At 38.1% G+C, this 21,754-nt stretch overlaps 1 protein-coding gene across 1 annotated transcript in view; it reads right to left on the bottom strand.

Moving 5' to 3' along the window:
• Positions 1 to 21,754, bottom strand: part of grid1b (glutamate receptor, ionotropic, delta 1b) — a 463,740-nt gene that overhangs the window by 156,150 nt on the left and 285,836 nt on the right. Inside the window, 1 exon segment of the mRNA XM_048170087.1 lies at positions 12,041 to 12,246. Coding sequence (XP_048026044.1) covers positions 12,041 to 12,246 — 206 coding nt within the window.

The following is a 21,754-nucleotide window of genomic DNA, read 5'->3' as shown; positions in this document are numbered from 1 at the left end:
TGAGTACCTTTCTGGATCTTGAGAAGTTTAGTGGCATTGCTGTCTATAGAGGCCTTACTGAGCCATCGGAATTCATCAAAAATATTTTAATTTGTGTTCCGAGGATGAACGAAGGCCTTACGGGTGTAGAACGACATGAGGGTGAGTAATAAATTACATTATTATCATTTTTGGGTGAACTAACCCTTTAAGAACACTCCTTTTTACACAAGGGGTGGCAAATTACTTTTTAAAGATACAAATACATAGTTCATTAAACTAAACGTTAACTGAGGTAACACATGCATTTACTTCAGAAACTGTGAAAATCTAGTTTATATTGCCATTTCTGGCTTTGCTTAATTTCATTGTGTCTGCAAAGCACCTTCCCTAATACCCCTGAGCTCTATCTTTTATTTTGTGGAATATCTCTACAAACATTCAAGCAATCAAGAACAGAAGACAAGTAATTCAATGGCACTAACAACACCTGAAAAGTATCTGTCTCCTACACCTCTGGAGTAACATTTTTCCCACTGAGTATCATCCATCATGCTAGATAACTCATGTCACTCCATCTGTCTCCCGGTGCGACAGCAGCGGCGGGGCAGCCCCCTACGTCTATGAGCAGCAGGCACGGAGAAGAGTAAAAGAGGAGAAATCCTAAATAAAATGAGAATTGATGGGACACCCATAACAGGTCAGGCCCACACATACACACCAACACAGCAGTGCAGGAGGAAACATGACAACTCTAAGAGAGCCTCTGAAAAAAAAAAGAGTTAACAAAACTGCAGTCTACATGGGTGGCAGAGAACAGAAACAAAAAAAGAAAAAGAAAAAAATAAATGCATTTCTAGGGGGCGTTTCTGTCCTATGGCCATCAGAGGAATCGAGAATATGGAAGGGGATGATTCAAGTATCAATTATTATTATACTTGATACAAAAGTTCGTTCCAGTCTTGAATCTGATAATTGGCCTTCTAAGATTGCTGATATTTCAGCATTATCAGCACATGGACTGATCACCCCACTTATGTGTTCTAGATTTACTGTCAGTTTGTGTTGGTGGGGATTTTTCAGCGACACCAGTGCTGGTTACATTGTTATGCTAATGGTATCAAGTAATTTTTTTGAGTGAGTCATTAAACCAATCAAAACGCAAAACTCAAAAATGCAAATTCATTCAGGAACGTAACAAGATGTTGAAATTATCTGAACTTTAAACATCACCTTAAAGGACTCGAGAGGCACGCAATGCGGCACCAGTGTAACGGGATCAGTATGTTAGAGATTGATGTGTTGGTCAGTGCTAACACGAATCATCTAAAGGATACTACGATAAATATATAATTTTCCTTGGTAGACATTGCAAACTGAATTTTTTGTCACAAATAGACTACTTTGCACAACTACTTTCACATTCTATTTATTATGGCTCAGGCATTTCTGGTAATAGCATTCAGTGCACCTACATTGCACTCATGAGAGCGCAGATTATTACTACTTTTTAGATCTGTCAGTTGATTCAAACATTGAATCATGTTCGGCTGCTAAAAGTCAAAGAACTGAAACAAACTTCAGCAACAGTAAAACATGTTTACTCGGATGAACAGTCAGTAAGGGAGCTGTGAAGGCAAGCTTCAAAATTGCCAAAAAGATAGCAAGAGCCTGCAAGCTGTTCACAGAGGGGGAATTTAATATATATAACGGACAAAAAGCAAGCCTTTGCTAACATCAAACTTTCCCGAAATACCATGGCTAATCAGGTGGATGAGCCAGGCTCGGACTTACAGATCCAACTAAATGTAAAGCTAATGAATTTGGTGCATATTCATTGGGTTTAAGACAAGAGTGCAGACAGGACGGTCACTGACCAGCTCTCCATATTCATTTGAGGTGTAGTTGCTCAGTTTTCCATAACTGAGGAACTTCCACTGAGGAACTTTTAGATTTAAGGGCAATTCACAAAACAATATCTGGATTTTCTCACAAGTGGAGCAGTGTATCAGTGGTATCAATTGTAATAAACTTGTTGGGCTGACAAAGGATGGTGGACCTGCGATGTGCTAGGAGGTCCGTGGTTTGGTTGGTTTCGTACGAGAAAAGGTGGGACATACAGGAGAAAACTTGATGGCTTACCACAGCATCATTTACCAGGAGGCCCTTTGTGGAAAGGTGTTGGATAATGGGACATGCAATGACAGTTGTAAACAAAAGAGTAAATTTTATTCATCCTTGGGGTTTGAATCACCAGCAATTCAGGGCACTTTTAGAGGAGGAAAACCGCATGAGGATGTGCCATTCCACACAGAGGTGCACTGGATAAGTCGGGGTAAAGTGCTGCGAATATTTTATGATACCCGCATTGAGATCGCTCGTTTCATGGACAACTTATTGTAAAACTCCGGGTTCGAAAGCAGATGATTACTGAAATGTGAGATTTGGCGTTTCAAAAGAAACTGTGTTTGTGAGAGAGCCAGATGCGGCAAGGTAACCTGTCTCACTTTCCACAGTCACTATACCATTCCCGACTGTCAACAAATTGAACACAATGAAAGTGGAATATAGCAGGAGATTTTCTGATTTTGAAACAGAAATTCAACCTTGACCTGTCTGTCAATCCATTTGCAGTTTATGTTGACACTGAACCTGAGCACTTGCATTTGGTACTCATTAAATTGCAATGTAATACTCAATCAATAAAGATCCAGTACCAGTTAGTTGTGTGGCAGCTTTTACACCTCAATGCCACAGTTTCGCCTTCACGATCCACGCATCATGTCTATATTCGGAAGCACCTACTCCTGTGAGCAGATGTTCTTTATAATGAAGCTGACCAAGACATCCCATAGATCCCACCTCACAGACCAGCATCTGGTCTCTGTATTTAAAGTGGCCATGGCAAAGGACATTAACCCTAGAATAGATGAGATCATTTCTAAGAAATCCTGTAGAGTCACTGCTAAAAGATAAAAAAGCACAATACCTAATTTGCTTAGGTTTGGCATTATGAGCTCTGTGTTTTTGTCTTTTCAAGCTCAAGTTGGCTTTGCAAAGTAAGAGCAACCAAAATAAGCCTAACAATACAATTTCAGATACCACTTGTTGACTATTTTGCTTTATCAACCAGTTTTGCTGAAATCCATGAGATGGTGAAATCCAACAGTTGTCATTGTAAAATAAATCAGCAAAAATACTATTTTGCTTTATTAATCATTGGTTATTTCTTGTTTTGTTAAGGAGACAAAATAGCCTGATGTGACCCAAGTGTGTTGCATTGTGAAGATTTGAAGTACAGGTACATCTAAATAAATAAATAAAAATAAAACCTTATTATTTTGATAAAAATGTGGTTTAATGAATTGTGCTCTTTTACATACTGTAGTACAGTTATATTGGTAGCACTTTATTTTACAGTCCTTTCCCCATGTACATACTATGTACTTATTACAGTAATTACAATAACTGGGTAATAACTAGGTACTGTACAATCCCTGACCCTATTGTCTAACATTAACCCATGTGGTTTCCTTATATTACCCAGTACTTTCTTTGGTAAGTACACTGTAAGTACACACTGTAAAATAAAGTGCAACGCTTATATTTATTCAATAAACTAAAGAATCCTCTAAATATATGTTCAGCCTCTTATTTTTTTCCAAATCCTCAGCATAGTACTTAGTATGTCTGAATTTGATACCCCTAGTCTAAGCTTAAAGCTGCTTGCTAGGAAATGTGTTTTCCTTACGGAAGTTTTGTGTTTAATGAGCTAATAAATTATTTCAACTCAAATCAGTATTTTGTATCTAATTATTTACTTTTGTGGAAAGTAGCCATGTAATAAAAGCTGGAAATGTACACCCAGCCCTGATCACCCTGTCAGGGTGTATTTTGCAATAACAACTGGCTGGATGTACATTATTTCTTACTTATTTTCCCAGCAACCTGCAGCAGTCCAGTACTGAGCTTCTCATTGTGTTTTTCACTTACTGATCATATTTCATACCCGTTTGCATGTTGAGTTCCATTTAAAAATTCATTTGACTGATAAACATTTTACTTGTGCGTGTTGGTGCTTAATCCAGTCTTGAAATAGTTTAATGAATGTGATATCTGCTTAAAGAAATTTAATTATGTTAAATATATTTCATTTTAAGCAGCAACGCATTGACAGCGCTACTACCCTGTATATTAATTAAGGATTTTGGTATGTATTTTGTTAATTATTTGGAAACTTGGGCTCTTCACTCCATCTGGCTTAGTATGTTTTTATTTGTTACGGGAACTCTCAAATTAAAATTAACAGATGAGCAAATTGAAAAACTTTTTGCTGCTGTGTATGAAACTATAACTTCACAAAATTCCAATTCTGGACTCATGGGCTTTTTAAGGTTTATGTACTTTCAATAAAATCATTATTTATTAATCGCTGTAAAATAATAATGACCTCTAATTTACTGAGAACTGAAAGGCAATGTAAGAAGCTATCTCTGGGGAAAAATTGTCTTTGATAACAAGATTTAAAAATAGCAAATATAGCCCTATCATAACTTCATCACACAGCCTTGAAAGCCTTGCAGTCGCATGTTGTACAAGAATATATTAACACACTAGCCTGCTACTTCAGCCTTGATTTTAAAAAGAAACAGAATGATGTTTCTCAAAGGCAGTCACCAAGAAAGACCTATTTAACCACAGCTACATCATTACAGCGTTTGGACTAGTTAAAAGAGGATTGAAACTTGAAAATGCAGTGACTTTTTGAATATTCAGATTTTAGATTCTGTGTTCAAGCAGTAGGAGCTATAAATATTTCAATAAAAGGTTATCAGATGCCTCCTACTTTGAGAACTAAGAGTTCTAAAAAAGAAAAGCAAAACGTTGTGCTTAAAAAAAGAACATCTTTGGAGCTATCTACGGATCAAATAACTTTTCAAAATGCTGACGTGACGTCCAAATATAAAGGCGGAGATGAAAGAGAGACACCAGGTAAGTTTTCTGTAAACTTTATCATTTTGACATATCAACATCCAGATGTTTATTTAATCTAAAATAATTTCTTTTGTTTCCTGCAGAGGGCAAAATTGAAACATGAACCTTGACAGCAAGAGGGCATCTTTACCATGAATCTAAACTTTTGCTAAACTAAAAGGGAAAAGATTGGTTTAAAAATCTTTTGTTCAAATTCTAACCCTACACCTAATGATTATAGTCAGATGTGGAATATTTCATGGTGGGGCCAATGTAGGCACAATATTGGCTTGAGGTATAGGGCCAGCATGAATTTATACAAGTCAGTCCTATCTTAACCCCAGAATTTGCTAATTCAGATAGGTCCAACATAGAACTGTGGACAAAACCATGTAAGGCACATACCTCATGCCATATTCTCCATTGATTTTAACCAATAAACAATCGATTGGAGCTTTCAGACACAAACTTCACCCTTTTTTTTATAGTTTATTTAAGGTCGTTTCTCTGGCGATATTTTAATGGCAAACGTCGAGAGCGCATCCAAGTGATGCGCGAGCACAAATGGCTCTGCTCTCAATCAGATACATACACGTGCTCAAAATCTCCTTGCATCAGATATCAGCGAGAGCATGAGGTCGAAATTGTCATCTTGCTGCACGGATATAATGCAAATAAAACATCCAGTTGACGTTGATTTGAGTTAAATAAGAAGCGAAGTAGCGCTTTTAGCGTTTTTTTTTTTTTTTTAAATCATGCTGAGGAACGTTGTGGCTCGTGTAAATTAGTCTTCAGACATGCACATCAATCTATCGCTTGACTCTTCTTTCTAGGGAAATCACTAACAAAATGCACACAAACATGTCCCTGCTCTTGATATATAAACATTAATGAACTTCTTTGAACTTTATGAGGAAAAAAAACGATATGAGGGCAGATTCGAACCACTGATAATTAGAGCACGGCTGGACCGCTGACTCTATTAACAAAAATTCTGCCACGAGACCATTAGGGAATACAAAAACTTTGCGCGGATTTCTCTATAATATAATATGGATGTGGATATGGGGGTGATATACAAGAAAAAATAAATAAAAATGTCAGAGCTACCATAAAATGGTGTTGGATTATTGATTGGATTCCCACATAAGTTGGAGGTCTATCTGAGTTCAAGTGCTGCTCTATTGCCTTTGCTAAATTGTGACTTACCAAGTTCGGTGGAACACAGGATAACCTAAAGGCTTAACCTAAAATCTGATCTTGAAAAAAAAAAAAAAAAAAAAAACAAATCTTGACTAGATTATCATTCCAGGATGTTGATTCAGGTATATGTCCTGCTTGTATAAATCAGGGTGTGTCTGTGTAATATGGGGAGAAGAGCAAGTAAAGACACTGGATGGGTACAAAGAGATTGTGAGAGACTGAAAGAGAGATGTCAGCATTGAAGTTCTCAGAGATAGTTTTGTTAGCAGTATGTCCGAGCACCCAGGAGGTGTTATGTCCCTGGCTCACCACTCTTCTGTTTAACAACTCTCAAATGGGCAGCACAGCCTCTGTAGATGATGCAGCACCACAAATTGCAACCAAAAGTCATTTGAGCCTTTCCTATCAACCACTTCCTTTAGGAATGACAGGCAGCAAAACAAGGCCTAACAATCAGAAAACACTGGCACAAAGTGATTTGCGCAGATAGGACATGTTCTTGGAACAACAATCCTGCATCAAGCAATCATAGTCAGGAATCTAAAATCAGAAGGCTGTGATTTAGAAGGTAGAATAAAACAATTTCTAAGGCAGCATCACATTTGTCGTTTGTGGAGATGAATATCCCAGAATGCACTGAATGACAAGATAAATCTTGCATTTATGTTTTGAAATGTGTTGATTAAAAATAGTTTATAGTCTCAAAATATTTCATCTAATATTTGCAATGCATTTATTGCCCTTATTACTATCATGTTATTAGATTACTTATATTAAAGCCAAACTAAGTTGGGTCTCATTTGAGGAGGGCAATGGAAAGCATTTGAATTCAGCCGCCTTTGAGGTTCCATTTCCATTGAAGATTCTGCCTCAGAAGGTAGCTGCCTATTTAAACAACAGACAACAAGACAGCTCACTAGTGTTTGGAACTGGGCTTCTTTCATAAGCTTACTAGATCCTATTTAAAGATCAAAGTCTCTGCATTATTCTGCTTTATTCAGTGGCAGACCCCGTCATAGCTGACAAAGGGAGGTAATGGTTGGCAAGGAATGCCACCCCTTACCTACAGCAGCTGTCACATAAGTGTGTTCCATTTCTCTCATACAAAATGCCATTCCACTAAAATCACAAAATAAAATCCAAATAAATTCACCACTGTTATTGATGTGTCAGTAGCAACATATCCATACAAGATTTGTTGTGACCTCTTGCACTTAGAACAAGCATTGTTCTTTGAGCCATCAGCTTATGCTCTTGCTTTAAGCTGAAATGCAAGAATCACTGCTGCTTCATGTTATCAAATCATGGAGCATTTTAAACTAACGTTGTTGCCTAAATCCTTATTCTGCATAATCCTGGGGGAATTGTTTGTATAGGATCCAAACAGAACTGAACTCACCTTGAAAGGCAACCTGGATAACAAGACACGAGTGCAGACAATCAGGGAGTGAAATGGTGGAACAGGAAATAGGGCCAAGACAGAACTACAAACTAAAAGTCAAATGAATACATTACAGTTGTATGTACATCAGCGTTACATTTGGAGCATATCATCACAATATGCCTTAATAAAGGAACGTTTTCATTTCAGCTAACCACAATGACAATATTGTTCTACTCCCTTTTCGTAAACAATGAAGCACAGAAAGGCAGCACTGAAATTGAATTACATAGGCTAAGAAAGACATATCTCACCCCAGTATTTTGTACTTAATTTTAATCCATTTGATTAGCAAGTATGTGTAATTTGTAACAAGATTAAACAAGATTTTTGATGTATTTGTGTCAATCTCTACCTATACAATTCACTGCAGTTTCCAGCTAATGGAAATAACGGAATATGATTACAGGGGCTGAGTATTGATTAATAAAAACTTGTTTCCACATGGTTGCTTGCAAAATACTATTATGACCTCAAAACACATTTAGCATAGTGCATGATTTGTAAATGAATACATTTTGATGTTTGTATGACATATTCAGCTAATATATATATAAGCTAATGTATACCGATCAGGCATAACATTATGACCACCTTCCCAATATTGTGCTGGTCCTCCTTTTGCTGACAAAACAGCCCTGACCCGTCGAGGCATGGACTCCACTAGACACCTGTAGGTGTGCTGTGGTATCTGGCACCAAGATGTTAACAGCAGATCCTTTAAGTCCTGTAAGTTGCGAGGTGGGGCCTCCATGGATTGGACTTGTTTATTCAGCACATCCCACAGATGCTCGACTGGATTGAGATCTGGGGAATTTGGAGGCCAAGTCAAGACCTCAAACTCATTGTTGTGCTCCTCAAACCATTCCTGAACCATTTTTGCTTTGTGGCAGGGCGCATTATCCTGCTGAAAGAGGCCACATCCACCAGGGAATACCGCTTCCATGAAAGGCTGTACATGGTCTCCAACAATGGTTAGGTAGGTGGTGCGTGTAAAAGTAACATCCACATGGATGGCAGGACCCAAGGTTTCCTAGCAGAACATTGCCCAAAACATCACACTGCCTCCGCCGGCTTGCCTCTTCCCATAGTGCATCCTGGTGCCATTTGTTCCCCAGGTAAGTAACGCACACGCACCCGTCCATCCATGTGATGTAAAAGAAAACGTGACTCAACCAGGGCATCTTCTTCCATTGCGCCGTGGTCCAGTTCTGATGCTCACATACCCACTGTTGGTGCTTTTGGCGGTGGACAGGGGTCAGCATGGGCACCCTGACTGGTCTGTGGCTATGCAGCCCCATACGCAACAAACTGCGATACACTGTGTATTCTGACACCTTTCTATCAGAACCAGCATTAACTTCTTGAGCAATTTGAACTACAGCAGTTCGTCTGTTGATCGGACCACACGGGCCAGCTTTCGCTCCCCACGTGCATCAATGAGCCTTGGTCGCCCATGACCCTGTCGCCAGTTCACCACTGTTCCTTTCTTGGACCATTTTTGATAGATACTGACAACTGCAGACCAGGAACACCACACAAGAGCTGCAGTTTTAAAGGGGCTCTGACCCAGTCGTCTAGCCATCACAATTTGGCCCTTGTCAAACTCGCTCAAATCCTTACGCTTGCCCATTTTTCCTGCTTCTAACACATCAACTTTTAGGACAGAATGTTTACTTGCTGCCTAATATGTCCCAACAAAACATCAGTTAGGTTTAGTGTAGGATTTAGTGATGTTGATATGTTATTTTCAAACATGATAAAGCATTAACCTTTTATGGTCACTCACCAGACACATCTTTTATGAACTGCCCCAATACATACAATCAGCATAATAGAATGTTGCCAGTTTCACGCTCATCTGTTTTGGATAAAACTGAGCACACTTTTAGCTTTGGAAGTGTCTGAAAACGTGCACGTTTTACATTGAGCATGGGTTGCATTTATTAGCTGCAAGTAACCAATAGAGTTGGCACAATGATTACCAGACAAATGACATTAGCCTTTTCAGTGGTCATAACCACATAACCAAGTTGTTTTATATTAAAATTATCTTGGCTGACACAGTGTTAACTCTTTGAATGTTAACTCTTTTCCAACATGACTTTTTAATTTGTTCAAAATGTTGCTTTTTTTAATTAAACTTACCCACAATCAAGTGTTGATTAAAAAAAATGCATGAAGCTAAAATAAAACAGAGACCAAAGTGCCTCAAAAACACTTTTACAAGTGAATAATACTGGAATGTAGTCCCAAATTAAGTACAATCTTCCCTTGGTTTTACAAGAATAAAATGAAGGACAAGTAGAGCAATTTCCACACCTAGTGATATCACAGTGTCAAAACCAATTTACCAAATGTATCCCCCATCAAAGAAACATCACACAATACATGGCACAGCAGGAGAAAACTGTAAGAATTTGTAATAATCTATGATCAGTAGTCCTGAGCTGAACTGATATTAAGCACACTCACAGTCAATGAGCTCAGTCAACTTAGTGTTTTTTGTCTTGAGCTGTGTCGTGCTGTTGTGGGCTAAACTGAAGAAGTGAGTTATCAGCTAAGGAACCAAAACATGTCTTTAGGAAAGACCTCAAGTGGCATCTGAGTGCTGATGGCTGGGAAGCACAACCTGTCACAGATGACAGGAGAACATGACAACTGGTTATGCAATAGTGCACACCGGTAAAAACATTGCTGAAGCTAAAAATTGTTACTTTAAATCTTATGGAGTTGCACTCTGAAGCATTACTGGCTAAAATGATTCATTCAATGATTCAAATGTAAACAATTTAAAAATGGATAAAATCTAAAATAATTAAATATCCGTGTAGGGAGTAATAAACTGGTTACTATAGTGAAACTTTCATATTTGTCTTTTTAACTTTTTTTTGTCGCTCTATTTTTCTGTTTTCCATTTTTCCATTCATCCATCCATCCATCCATCCATCCATCCATCCATCCATCCATCCATCCATCCATCATAAACACAACTCCTATTAGATTCACACAACGGTGTGTAAAAACCACACTCCATCCAAATTGCGGCATCTAATCTGTATTTTGTTCATATTTACAGTCAAAGGGATGCAGCATCAAAGGCTAATCTAATAAAAATCATACAAGTTCCCATGAGCACAGGAGATTGCAGACAGCTGACTATTGTCTTATGGCATAATCCATATGCATGAGAAAATCATACTCTTGCTTTTAGCAGTGATGGGCATCCCGCCAGCATGAGTGACTGATTCCAGTACAGATCCCGCAGAGCTTGTTAAGATCAATGTGCGATGTTAACGGATGTGTATGACCTCAGATCAGAGAGGAGTGTACTTCAGATGCTGAGATAATGACAGTGAAGGTGTGCCAGCCTGTCAGGTCATTTGTACAGTCATTATGGATGGATTCAACAAAAGTGACAGTTTTTACCTGATGCAGAGACAAAAGGGAATGAATACATAGTAAATACTAATAGCCTATATTTATGTTTCAGGATTTGCAATATGACAAGTAAATATAATACAAAATGTGTTTTATGGCAGATGATTACAACAATGTCATCCCACTAATCTTTAGCTAAATCATTTATAGGATCATATCTGTCACAAACATCTGGGTAAATCAATTTGATTCACAATTCATAAGCTTTTGATACAATTCATTAATGATTTTTTGAAAATTCTGATTTTATTCAATTCTGATTAATGATTTGGGCTGGATTTCCTGATAACGTTGCCTCTTAGGCCCCATTTACACTAGTGCGTTTTTGTTTTAAAATGGCGTTTTAAAATGAAACGATCCTTGCGTTTCCACAGCATTTCAGAAACGATCTCCGTCTACACTACACGGCCAAAAACACGTCACATGACTGTTCATGCACACTGGGCATGTGCGTACAAGCATAAACAGTTGCCTCTTGCGCATGTAGGCAGCTGCAGTATTAAAAAATGCAGAGTTTAACTGCACAATGCCTGCTAAAAATTACAACAAAGCCTGCAAAGATTGCAGTCCAGTCTCAATGTGGCAGCCACGCCATCGTTTTCAAAAGTTTCCATTTTGGTCCGTTTATACTGAAACGCAACCCTACCATTTTCAAACTAAAAAGGGGGTCAAAAATGCTGGCACAGTGTAAACAACAGGCGTAACCGTAGCAAAACGTATGCATTTTAAAACGAAAACATAAGTTCAAAACATTCATTCAATTTTTTAGCATTTCAAACTGATTATTGACAAAAACAATTGATTCATTATTCAAAAATCCATATTTCAGGACTGATGCATATGCACTGGCAGGATTTGAAATTGATGCATCAAGAAATCAAGTCAATCGCTACACCCCTAGTCAAATGACAACTAGTTACCAGAGGTGGGACAACTTACCTACAGGCTCATCTTACCCCAGTGACCACTCTGTGCTAGAATTACGATAATGAGAACACAAACCTGATGGATGAAGACCTGGGCTCCACGCGGGCTCAAGAGCAGAATAGCTCTTCTGAGAGTATCCCTGTAGCGGTTGAGTTCCTCTGTGCGCATGGAGGTGAACAAACTGGAAAACACGCCGCTGATATTCCTATCCACTCGCTGCAGAGACACATCCAAACCTTGTCTTGATGTCTGGTCCAGAAAGACCTGCAGTCCACGGATATCTGCAAGACACAGTCATGTACCAATTAAAATTAGTCTTTTTTCAAGATGGTCAAAATGAGTTATGTTTGGCCATTTGGTGATCTTTAAATGTACATATTAAAATAATAATAATAATAATAATAAATGAGATATGGACAAATTAAAGATGGTAACCCTCAAATAATCATGAGAAAGAATCTCTATCCTCAGGTTTCCAACTGTCACTAATATTCAGAGATGTATCATTTAAAATTAACAAAAATATGAAGTTATTTTCAGAGGATGACACTTATGAAAGCCAATCTTCATATTGATGTAAGACCTCGGAGATGATCTGTAATGGGTAAGTAATTAAAGCACTATTCCGTTCTGCTGTAAATCTGGTAGTTTCTGGAATTATTTGAATGCTTTGTGCCTGGCTATTGTGCCTCACCCTGGGAAGCAAATTGCCCATCACACCCCCTCAGCAGCAACTAATTGAGAGAAAGAAAAGCTTTTATGGGGGTAAATGAAAAGCAGCGTCAGACAGAATCTGCAGAAAGCTACACCAAATATCCACCAGAATTGAAACACCTGTCATTTAAAGTTCTACACATCCCTGAACCTTATGCGTCCATTTATTTAATATTTTGGCTAATTTGATTATTTTAGCTACTGATGAGAGTGTAGTACTCTAAGCTCTGTTTAAAGTATTTTAATGTCTAAAACCATTCCACACAATTTTGCATGATGCGCTCTCTGCAGTATCAAATAATTTGGCTGATTTAAAATATAATGATCACAATCAGAATAGAACTGAATAGGTTTTATCATGTAATTTAGGATCTTTTAAGTAAATGTAATATATATATATATATATATATATATATATATATATATATATATATATATTTTATTTTTTTTTTTTTTTTTTTTTTTTTTTTTTTTTTACATCTACCTACTGTAGGTGGTGGAATGGCCAAAGTTTTTTTTTTTTTTTTTTTTTTTTTCCCTCCATTCCAATGAAATCATAAAGTGTACTGTTTACAAGTACATACAAGTGACAAGCAATTCAAAATTTAAGTGGCACTGTATATTCACTAAAAATCTTTTCCTCCAGTGGAGCTTGCAGATTTAATCATGTTTTTTTGTGTATATTCGGGTATGGAACGTTAAGACACGTTCTAGCAAGATTGATGACATTGAACGTCATTATATCTGCAGCATTTTATCATTGACATAAAAAAACAGTTACATTTACAGACCAAATAATTTACTCCCACAAATCTGTCAGATGTATGTATGGACTACTTTGTGGTGCATTTTGTCCTTTGAGCTACAGTATATATCCTGGATTGAGCTAAATTGACCACATTTATGAAAATTTGAACAACAAACTGATGGGTTTTCTGTCTTGTGTAGCCTTCATTACACTGCATGCAGCAATATTTGTGCACGGTGAAGGGGATGGATTTGACAGGCAAGAGAGCGCTGACTGCTCCAGCTCATAACTTCAGTACCAGCTGTTGAAATCCCAGTGAAATTTAACAAAGACACTCATGGGAAAATTATAACGAGCAGGATAAGAGATAATCAAAGAGCTGAACCACAGAACAAATCCCAGAAAACATGGTCTCCAGAGGATCATTCTCAGAGGAGAGGAAGTCAAATGATGTCCTCACTCCATTCTTTCTCATTTGATATATATATATATATATATATATATATATATATATATATATATATAAAATCATTGCTATTTTGCAATTTCCCCCCCTGCAATTGTATGTGTTGACAACAGCCTCCACTGTAGTGCTGAGGACTGTGTGAGTCATCATGGGTAGTGCCACAATGTACACACACACATACACACACGTGCACAGAGACAGAGAGAGAGAGCTCTGCAATTGAAGCAAAGGGCTGTAGGACAGAAACTGATGACAAAGGAACAAACATAAACATGAACACAAGAAAGAGACAGCCAACTGAAGTGTGTGTGATGCATGTGGATAAACCTCTCTCTATGGAGTTATATTTGTTCCACAAAATTTGTGTGGCAAGATCGTATATTGAACACACAAATGAGCATTTTATATACTAACAAACTTAACTTTTGAGGAAAAATGATAATCTTGCAAAGAAGTAATTTGAATGAAAATCAATTTTGCAATCAAAAAGCTAAATGAGTGCAGTTGTCTTTTCCCAGTGCACAGTTTCACTTGCTCAGTGCCCTGATACCTGCCCCATCTTTGACTGCTCGTTTGCTTAACACAGCATAGTGTTAAAGTATGCCATAATTCCAGCGAATCAGAGATGAGGCAGATAAAAATGGGTGTTTCCAAACCAGTGTGTGTTTCCAATCAGTGCTCTTTTGCACACTTGAAATATAATTTTGCACATGCAGAATTGTGGCACAAAAATAATTCCATTCTTCTCCAGCTTCTCAAATCAATACAGTTCCCACCAATGTGACAGATGAGTGACTTATAGGGGTGTAAATGTTTATTGATTTGATTTTCTTAATTTTCCATTATATATACTGTATATATTGTTTTACCTTATGATTGCTTGTTAAAACACATTTAGTTTACCAAATATTACAGGATATGAATAATAATAATAATAATAATAATAATAATAATAATAATAATAATAATAATAATTCACATTTGCAGAAGAAAACAACAAAAATGAACTTTTTTTCAGGGACACAGAAATAAAAATCCCATATGTGGGACCATACTGCTCAAAGGGTTAAATATGGAAATACGTCAGCAGCATAACATGAAGAACATGTTACATTTAGCCAAGGAAATGTTCATAGTTGTTAGTTATAAAATAGAAATGAGGAGCGTTATTATATATTCATTTCTTACCCCGTTAGTGATTTCATAATTATTTAATGTATGTTTGAATAAATCGGTCACAAGGACTGTTGACCCAAAAGTTCCAACATGCATCGTATAGTATCAAGTATGGTGCTAGCAACACCAAAGTCATAGGTCAATTCCCAGGGAACACATACTGATAAAAGTATACCCTGAAAGCACTGCAAGTCACTTTGGATAAAAGCATCTGCTAGATAAATAGGTGACACTTTACTGTGAGCGTTCAAAGCCTAAGGTTCCCCAAACATGAAAAGGACATTTTGTGTCATTTGTTGCCAGAGGGTCTAGTGTGCAGGGAATAGCAGAAAGGTGGGGAGCTTAATACATTTTACTAGCATAGCAAAACACAGTGACTATTGGGGAAAGAACAGAAGATGAATCCAAAGGGGGAGGCGTTCAGTTTCCACTCTGGGGATGCCATGGGTTTGACTGCCAGAGGCCGTTTTTTTTTTCTTTTTTTTTCTTGCAACTCTCATTCTCATGTTTTATAAATGAGAGACACCTCACGTTGCTTGACAAGAAATCGCAAACTCATTCTCAATAAAGAGAATTTGTCTTCATGTACGATTGGTTTATATTTGGTTCATAGCAAGAAGTTAATAGGGTAACACTTTAGAATACTGTTCTATCATTAATGAATTACACATGAACAAATAAGTAATGCAGTATTAATATTCTATATAAACTATTATTAATTAACAAGAAACTTTGATTTACAAATTAGTAATTAATAGCGCAACAATATTGAATGCAACATTCTCTTGGAAGCTCATTGAGATCTTGTCAGATCATTTTCCTTCTGTAGTCACCCAAAAGGCTGTTCAGATATAATATCTGTATTTACTAAATTTTTGTGTATCAGAATGTGCCGAACTGTTTGTCTCTGTTCAGAGTAATAATTGAGCACACACCAGAATTGACATTTCCTCAAATCAAGACTGACAGTTTTTCACATCTGCCATTCAAAATATTTAGTTGCATTATTTGTATTATGTTACTATATTATGATAATAGCTGTACGGAGAGCTTGAAGAATGTCAGCAGAGAAAATGAAACTGCATCTCATAAATATTTGGTGTACTAAATCAAGGCTTAAGTTTAAATTGCAGAGACATGTAGTTCTATGTTGGACAAGCTGTCAGGACCATCTGGCTGAGAGAGAGCAGTCTGGGGGACACATGTAGTCTCACTGTGATGTCATCTGTCTGCCGTTGATGCCAGTAAGGTAGTCTTGGGTTTACGCGACCAGTACAACATCTGTCACTCCAGAATGAATGAGTAAGAGTAAAAATCTAGGCTGATTTATTTATTGTAATTGGGACATCTTTGGGATTGGGATGTGGACATCTTTTAATCCAAAAGATGGGGACAGCTGTGGCCTAATGGTTAGAGAGTCAGACTGGTAACCTGAATTTTGTGGGCTTGATTCTCAATATCGGCAGGAAATGACTGATGTGCCCTTGAGCAAGCCCTCAATCGCTCCCTGGACGCCACAGAAAAAAATGGCTGCCTACTGCCCCAGGCATGTGTGTCCACGGTTTGCAACGTGTGTGTGTGTGTGTGTTCACTGCTCACTACTCCTAGTGTGTGTGCACTAACTCGGTTGGTTTAAATGCAAAAGACAAATTCCGAGTATGTGTTACTATACCTTCGGATATCACTTTTTTTCACATTTGATGAGGAAACGGATTGTGCTAAAATGGTTCAAGTATGAAGAGGAGTTTGAAATTTTGGCTATAGAAAAGTGAACATGTCTCTTCAGATGAAGGGACTGGGCTATGGTGTTTGAAAAAAACTATTATTAACCCTACAGCAAAGTTAACAGATATCCTCTCAGCTGGAAGTGTAGGTCTTGTTATTTTATGAGCAGGGTTTCACTATGGTGAACTCGCCATGGGATGATAAAAGGTTCTAGTTGAGGAATAGGCAAACTCAGACCTGAAAGGCCACTGTTCTGCATAGTTTAGCTCCAACCCTGATAAAACTAACCTGCCTGTAGCCTTCTAGTAATCCTGAAGACATTGATTAGCTTGTTCAGGTGTGTTTAATTAGGGCTGAAGCTGAAATATACAGGACAGTGGCCCTCCAGGACCAAGTTTGCCCATCCCTGCTTTAGTTGGATTAAAGTGTGGTCACACTAAACTTTGCATTCCATTCACTTCTATTTGTACAGATGTAAGAGTAACAGAGCAGAACACAGACATACGATGCTGAAATTTTATCATTTGCTTCTTATCTAGCTCTGACCTGCAAATTCATGCAGTGAAAAGACTTTTGATCAATAGAAGAACTAAATGTCACAGATTGACCTATTGACTGGAAACAGAGAATACAAACTTCAAAGCTCCATGGTTTGCAGTGTTGTAGGAAAGTGGAATCGATAGTACTGCATATTCTTACATTTTATATTACTTGTTATTATTTATTAAAAGCATAATCCCAGAGTGTATGATCATATCCTGTTTCCCATAGGTCTGCAATAATTTTGAATGCTTAAAATCTAGGTGGAGTGGCCATATAGAGAATTAAATGCATAATGGCAGGGCTAGAATTAAACTGCTGCCATTTCCCTCAAGTGTAGAGACATTTTTCTTACTAATGGTCTGTATGTCCCCCCAAAGGCCTGCAGGATGTCTGGCTGACATATCAAACATGGCCAAGGGGATCGGCCATACATAACAACATAAGCTCATTGGGGAAAAAGAAAAAAAAAAGAATGTGCCTTTACCTACTATTTTTGTGTGGTTCCTTGCACAAAGGGGCAGTTGTGGCCTAATGATTAGAGAGTCGTACTTGAAACCTGATATATATGTCTTTTTTTTTTTTTTGTATATTCCCAGAGTTTCATTGCATCTATAGGTGACACTGAATTCTTAATTGCCCACAGAAACTTTAATGACCCCTGTGGCTGTCTCTCTGGGAAAGACCCATCCAAGTGCAGACCATCTACGGCTGAATCTTATGCAATTGGCTCTGAGCTGGGGCTTTTGTGCCCATCTTGTACTTTGCACTTTAGTGACGTCAGTTCAGAGGAGACAGTAGTGGCTCTCTGCTGAAATTTATTTCTGTTCTCTCTGTTGTCTCAGGCTTCTGCGGTGCCCTTTAAAGCTGAACAATGACGTACCGTTGGCACCTTGTTTCATTACGCCATGGCCCTGCAGATATTTCCTGCTTAAGATGCAGTGCGGTGTTGACTCACTCTGAGGAAAAGTGCCTCTGCTCACTCAGGTCTCAGCTGCCCTTTTCTTCAATGCCAGCAGGATCCTATACTGTTTAGATAATCCCAGCTTTGAAAGCTCATGCTGAGCTGTTCTCATCTGACAGAATAGACATGTCTTTGTCTGATCCCCAAGCATGTTTCAAAAGTACACAAAAATCCTCAATGTTAACTTTTTTTAAAAGGTGCACGACAGAGAATGAATTATTTAGCTAAAAATAAAATCCACAGAAGAGCAGTGGCAAAGCACAACTGAAAAACTTTTCCAATTTTATGTCTGAACCATGTTGAGTCCAGAATTCCATAGAGTACCTTTAAATAAACTTGTCTAAAAAAACTCAATTAAAAAATGGCAAAATCCATCCATTTTCCAAACCGACTGTCCTATGTAGGGTCATGGGGATGTTGGAGCCTATGCACTTTGGAAAATAGGCAGGGAAATACCTCATACCGGGGTAGCCAACCCTGCTCCTGGAGGGATAACTTTTTGCAGACTTAAATTCCAACTCTTTAATTCCAACACACATAACTGTTGTTTTAAAGTAATCCTGAAGACCTTAATTAGCTGGTTCAGGTGTGTTTGAATATGGTTGGAGCTAAACTCTGGCTGTTTCCAAAATCACCCTCTATACCAGGGGTTTCCAACCCTGCTCCTGGAGAGCTACCATCCTGCAGATTTCAGTTCCAACCCTGCTCCAACACACCTGTCTGTAATCATCAAGCAATCCTGAACACCTTGATTAGCTGGTTCAGGTGTGTTTGATTGGGGTTGGAGCTGAAATCTGCAGGATGATAGCGCTCCAGGAGCAGGGATGGACACCCCTGCCCTATACCCTTAAATAGGGCAATATTTGAGGAGACAGCCATTTGTAGTGATGTGATGTTATTGAGTGCACTCATTCAATCCCACAATGCACCGCAATAACGAGTGTACAACTGATGTACACTCAATGGCTAAGGAATACGCATAATGCACTGTGACGGTCATGCCAAATTGAATTCCCACATCGAGATGGTGCCATATATTTTCCAAACTGCTGGTCCAGTGTGGGAACAGCATCAAAGAGCTTTGATAAGCGGATATTCAATTACTACAATAGTAGGTAGAATAGGTAGAAATGACATCAAAAGTGGAAAACGCTGGTCAAAAACATGCATCTACACACAAACTGACAAGACCACCAACCGCAACTTTCAGATGGCATCTTTCTTTTTTAGCTTAACTGTCACAAATGTAAATTATGGAACACATAGGATTGTGAGATATCAAAGGTAGCGAAGGATACATCTGTGATGCCTTTAAAAAAATCGATCAGATGAAGGTATCTAAAGAGGAAGAGAGTGAAGCTAATATTGGATTCGGACATGCCTTGATGGCTTCCTACCTTGGAATATGCCTTCCGAAGGCAGCATTTTTCAGTTTTCGGATGCAGCCTCAGTGTCCAAATTCGCTGATTCGTTTTCATTCACTCCTTCAAGTGAACTTTAATAAAGAAGTAATGTAGGGAAGAGTGAACAAGGGTATAGGGGGCGATTTTGAACACAGCTTCTGACTGCGTCCAAAGGCTGGGAAAAAATGCTGTTTCCACTGGCAGCATATGGAGGTAGGAAGGCAAAAAGGCAAGTCTGAATACTATGATCATGTCACATCCTTTCTGCTGAGATAATTTCATCTGATTGATTTTTAAAGGCAGTATAGATATATTCTTTACTGCCTATGTCCCACTGTCAGACTGAGCTAAAAAAATACATAAATAAAATGCCATTTGAAAGTTGCGGTAAATGCGTTTTTAAAGAACTTTCATTTAGCAAGAAATTAGTATTACAGTAATTAAATATTTGTTTATTACCACAAACTTTTTTTGACCCTGCTGGGTTGGGTTAACTATTGCTACTATACTGCTGGGTTAAAATGAAGCCAAAATGGGTTGGTATTTAAAGTCATACACAGAATTACTACAGAAAACAAAACAAAACAAAGGCAACAGTAATAATCAAAAGGTGAACATTTATTGATAAGCAAGCACAGAAATGAACAAAAATATTGGTAAAATTAAAAAGAATGTGTATGCAATTGAGAAAAAGTGCGGTAAAGAATGGCAACTGAACAGTTATAGAGCAGTTAAACAAAAATGCTTTTTAAAAGTTTGATATTAAATAACTACATGATTTTCTTCTCTGTTTAAAGTGTTTATAATCACTCCTCTCAAGCACCAATTCTGGCTTTCTCAGTTCCCCCTCAATAGTCACCTGTCAATGCTTGAATGATTTGAATGTGAGAGAAAACACTCCAGCAAAACTCTCCAGATTTCAAAGAAAATGTTCCTCACTGCAATCAGTTTCAAAGTTCTGTCTCCTCTCCACTTTGAATAGTTTTCTTCTATTTCCCACACACACTCTTGTCATAATCACCACAAACACGGATAGGCTCTTTTCAAATGCCATTCCAAATTTTACAGTCACAGTTCCCGCTCTCCAGTCACCAGACCAGTTTTAAAAGAACACACTCCTCGCTGCAGGCAGTTTCAAAGTTTTGTCTCCTCTCTGCATCTATTAGTTTTCTTCTGTTTTCCATATTCCTGTCATGAGAGCTGTGAACAAGGATAGGTAAAGCAGTGTCACCACACAAAGTCCCATTTGCGTTTAAACTTGCATGATGTACATGCTCTCTTTCACATCTACCTTCCCAACCCAGTTTATCCCAACTGTTGAGCTACTGATTATGAAAGATTATCAAACCAAATTGGGTCAAATCAACCCAGCTTCCATATCCAACAGTTTGCTGTTGGCTACTGATGGCCAATCCATCACAGGGCTAACACACACACATTCATATCTATGGACAATTAAGTGTCTCCTATTCACCAATCACGTACGCCTTTGGATTGTGGGGGAAACCAAGGAAACCCACACCAAAAACATGGAGAACATGAAAACTCTGGTATGGGTAATGGTATCTTCTTGCTGTGAGGTGACATTGCTACTCACTGAGTGACTGTACCAATGTGATCACTGTTTGCTCTTGCAAAACAAGCTTGGTGTTGCTAGTTGATTACTGGTCCAGGTTAAAATCAAAGCTCAACCCTAAGTTTCCAAGATATTGTGGTCTATTGATATGGCTCAAGTCCCTCCTTCAGTGTAAGTCTACACAAAAATCATAAAATGTATGGCATAGTGACATGCATAGACATCGATAACATCATTACCCAATATGTGATTAATTCTACAGCTAATTATTCAGTTGATGCACAGTTTGATTGGGAGGCAAGTTGTGCAACAAAGCTTGCAATCATGGTAAAGGCACCAGCGGCAGACATTAGCGGTGGATCATTAGGGGCTTCTTGCAGTCAGGGCTCTGTGGGGATTGACTGGAGAGGAGGAGGATGAAGCTGTAAAGCACTTCAGTCTCTTCACCCACTCAACAATGTGTCATGATTCCCCTAG

Source organism: Megalobrama amblycephala, linkage group LG20 (assembly GCF_018812025.1).
Source record: "Megalobrama amblycephala isolate DHTTF-2021 linkage group LG20, ASM1881202v1, whole genome shotgun sequence".
NCBI lineage: Eukaryota > Metazoa > Chordata > Actinopteri > Cypriniformes > Xenocyprididae > Megalobrama > Megalobrama amblycephala.
The sequence above is the reverse complement of the archived record's forward strand: the minus strand, read 5'-3'. Positions and strand labels throughout refer to the sequence as shown.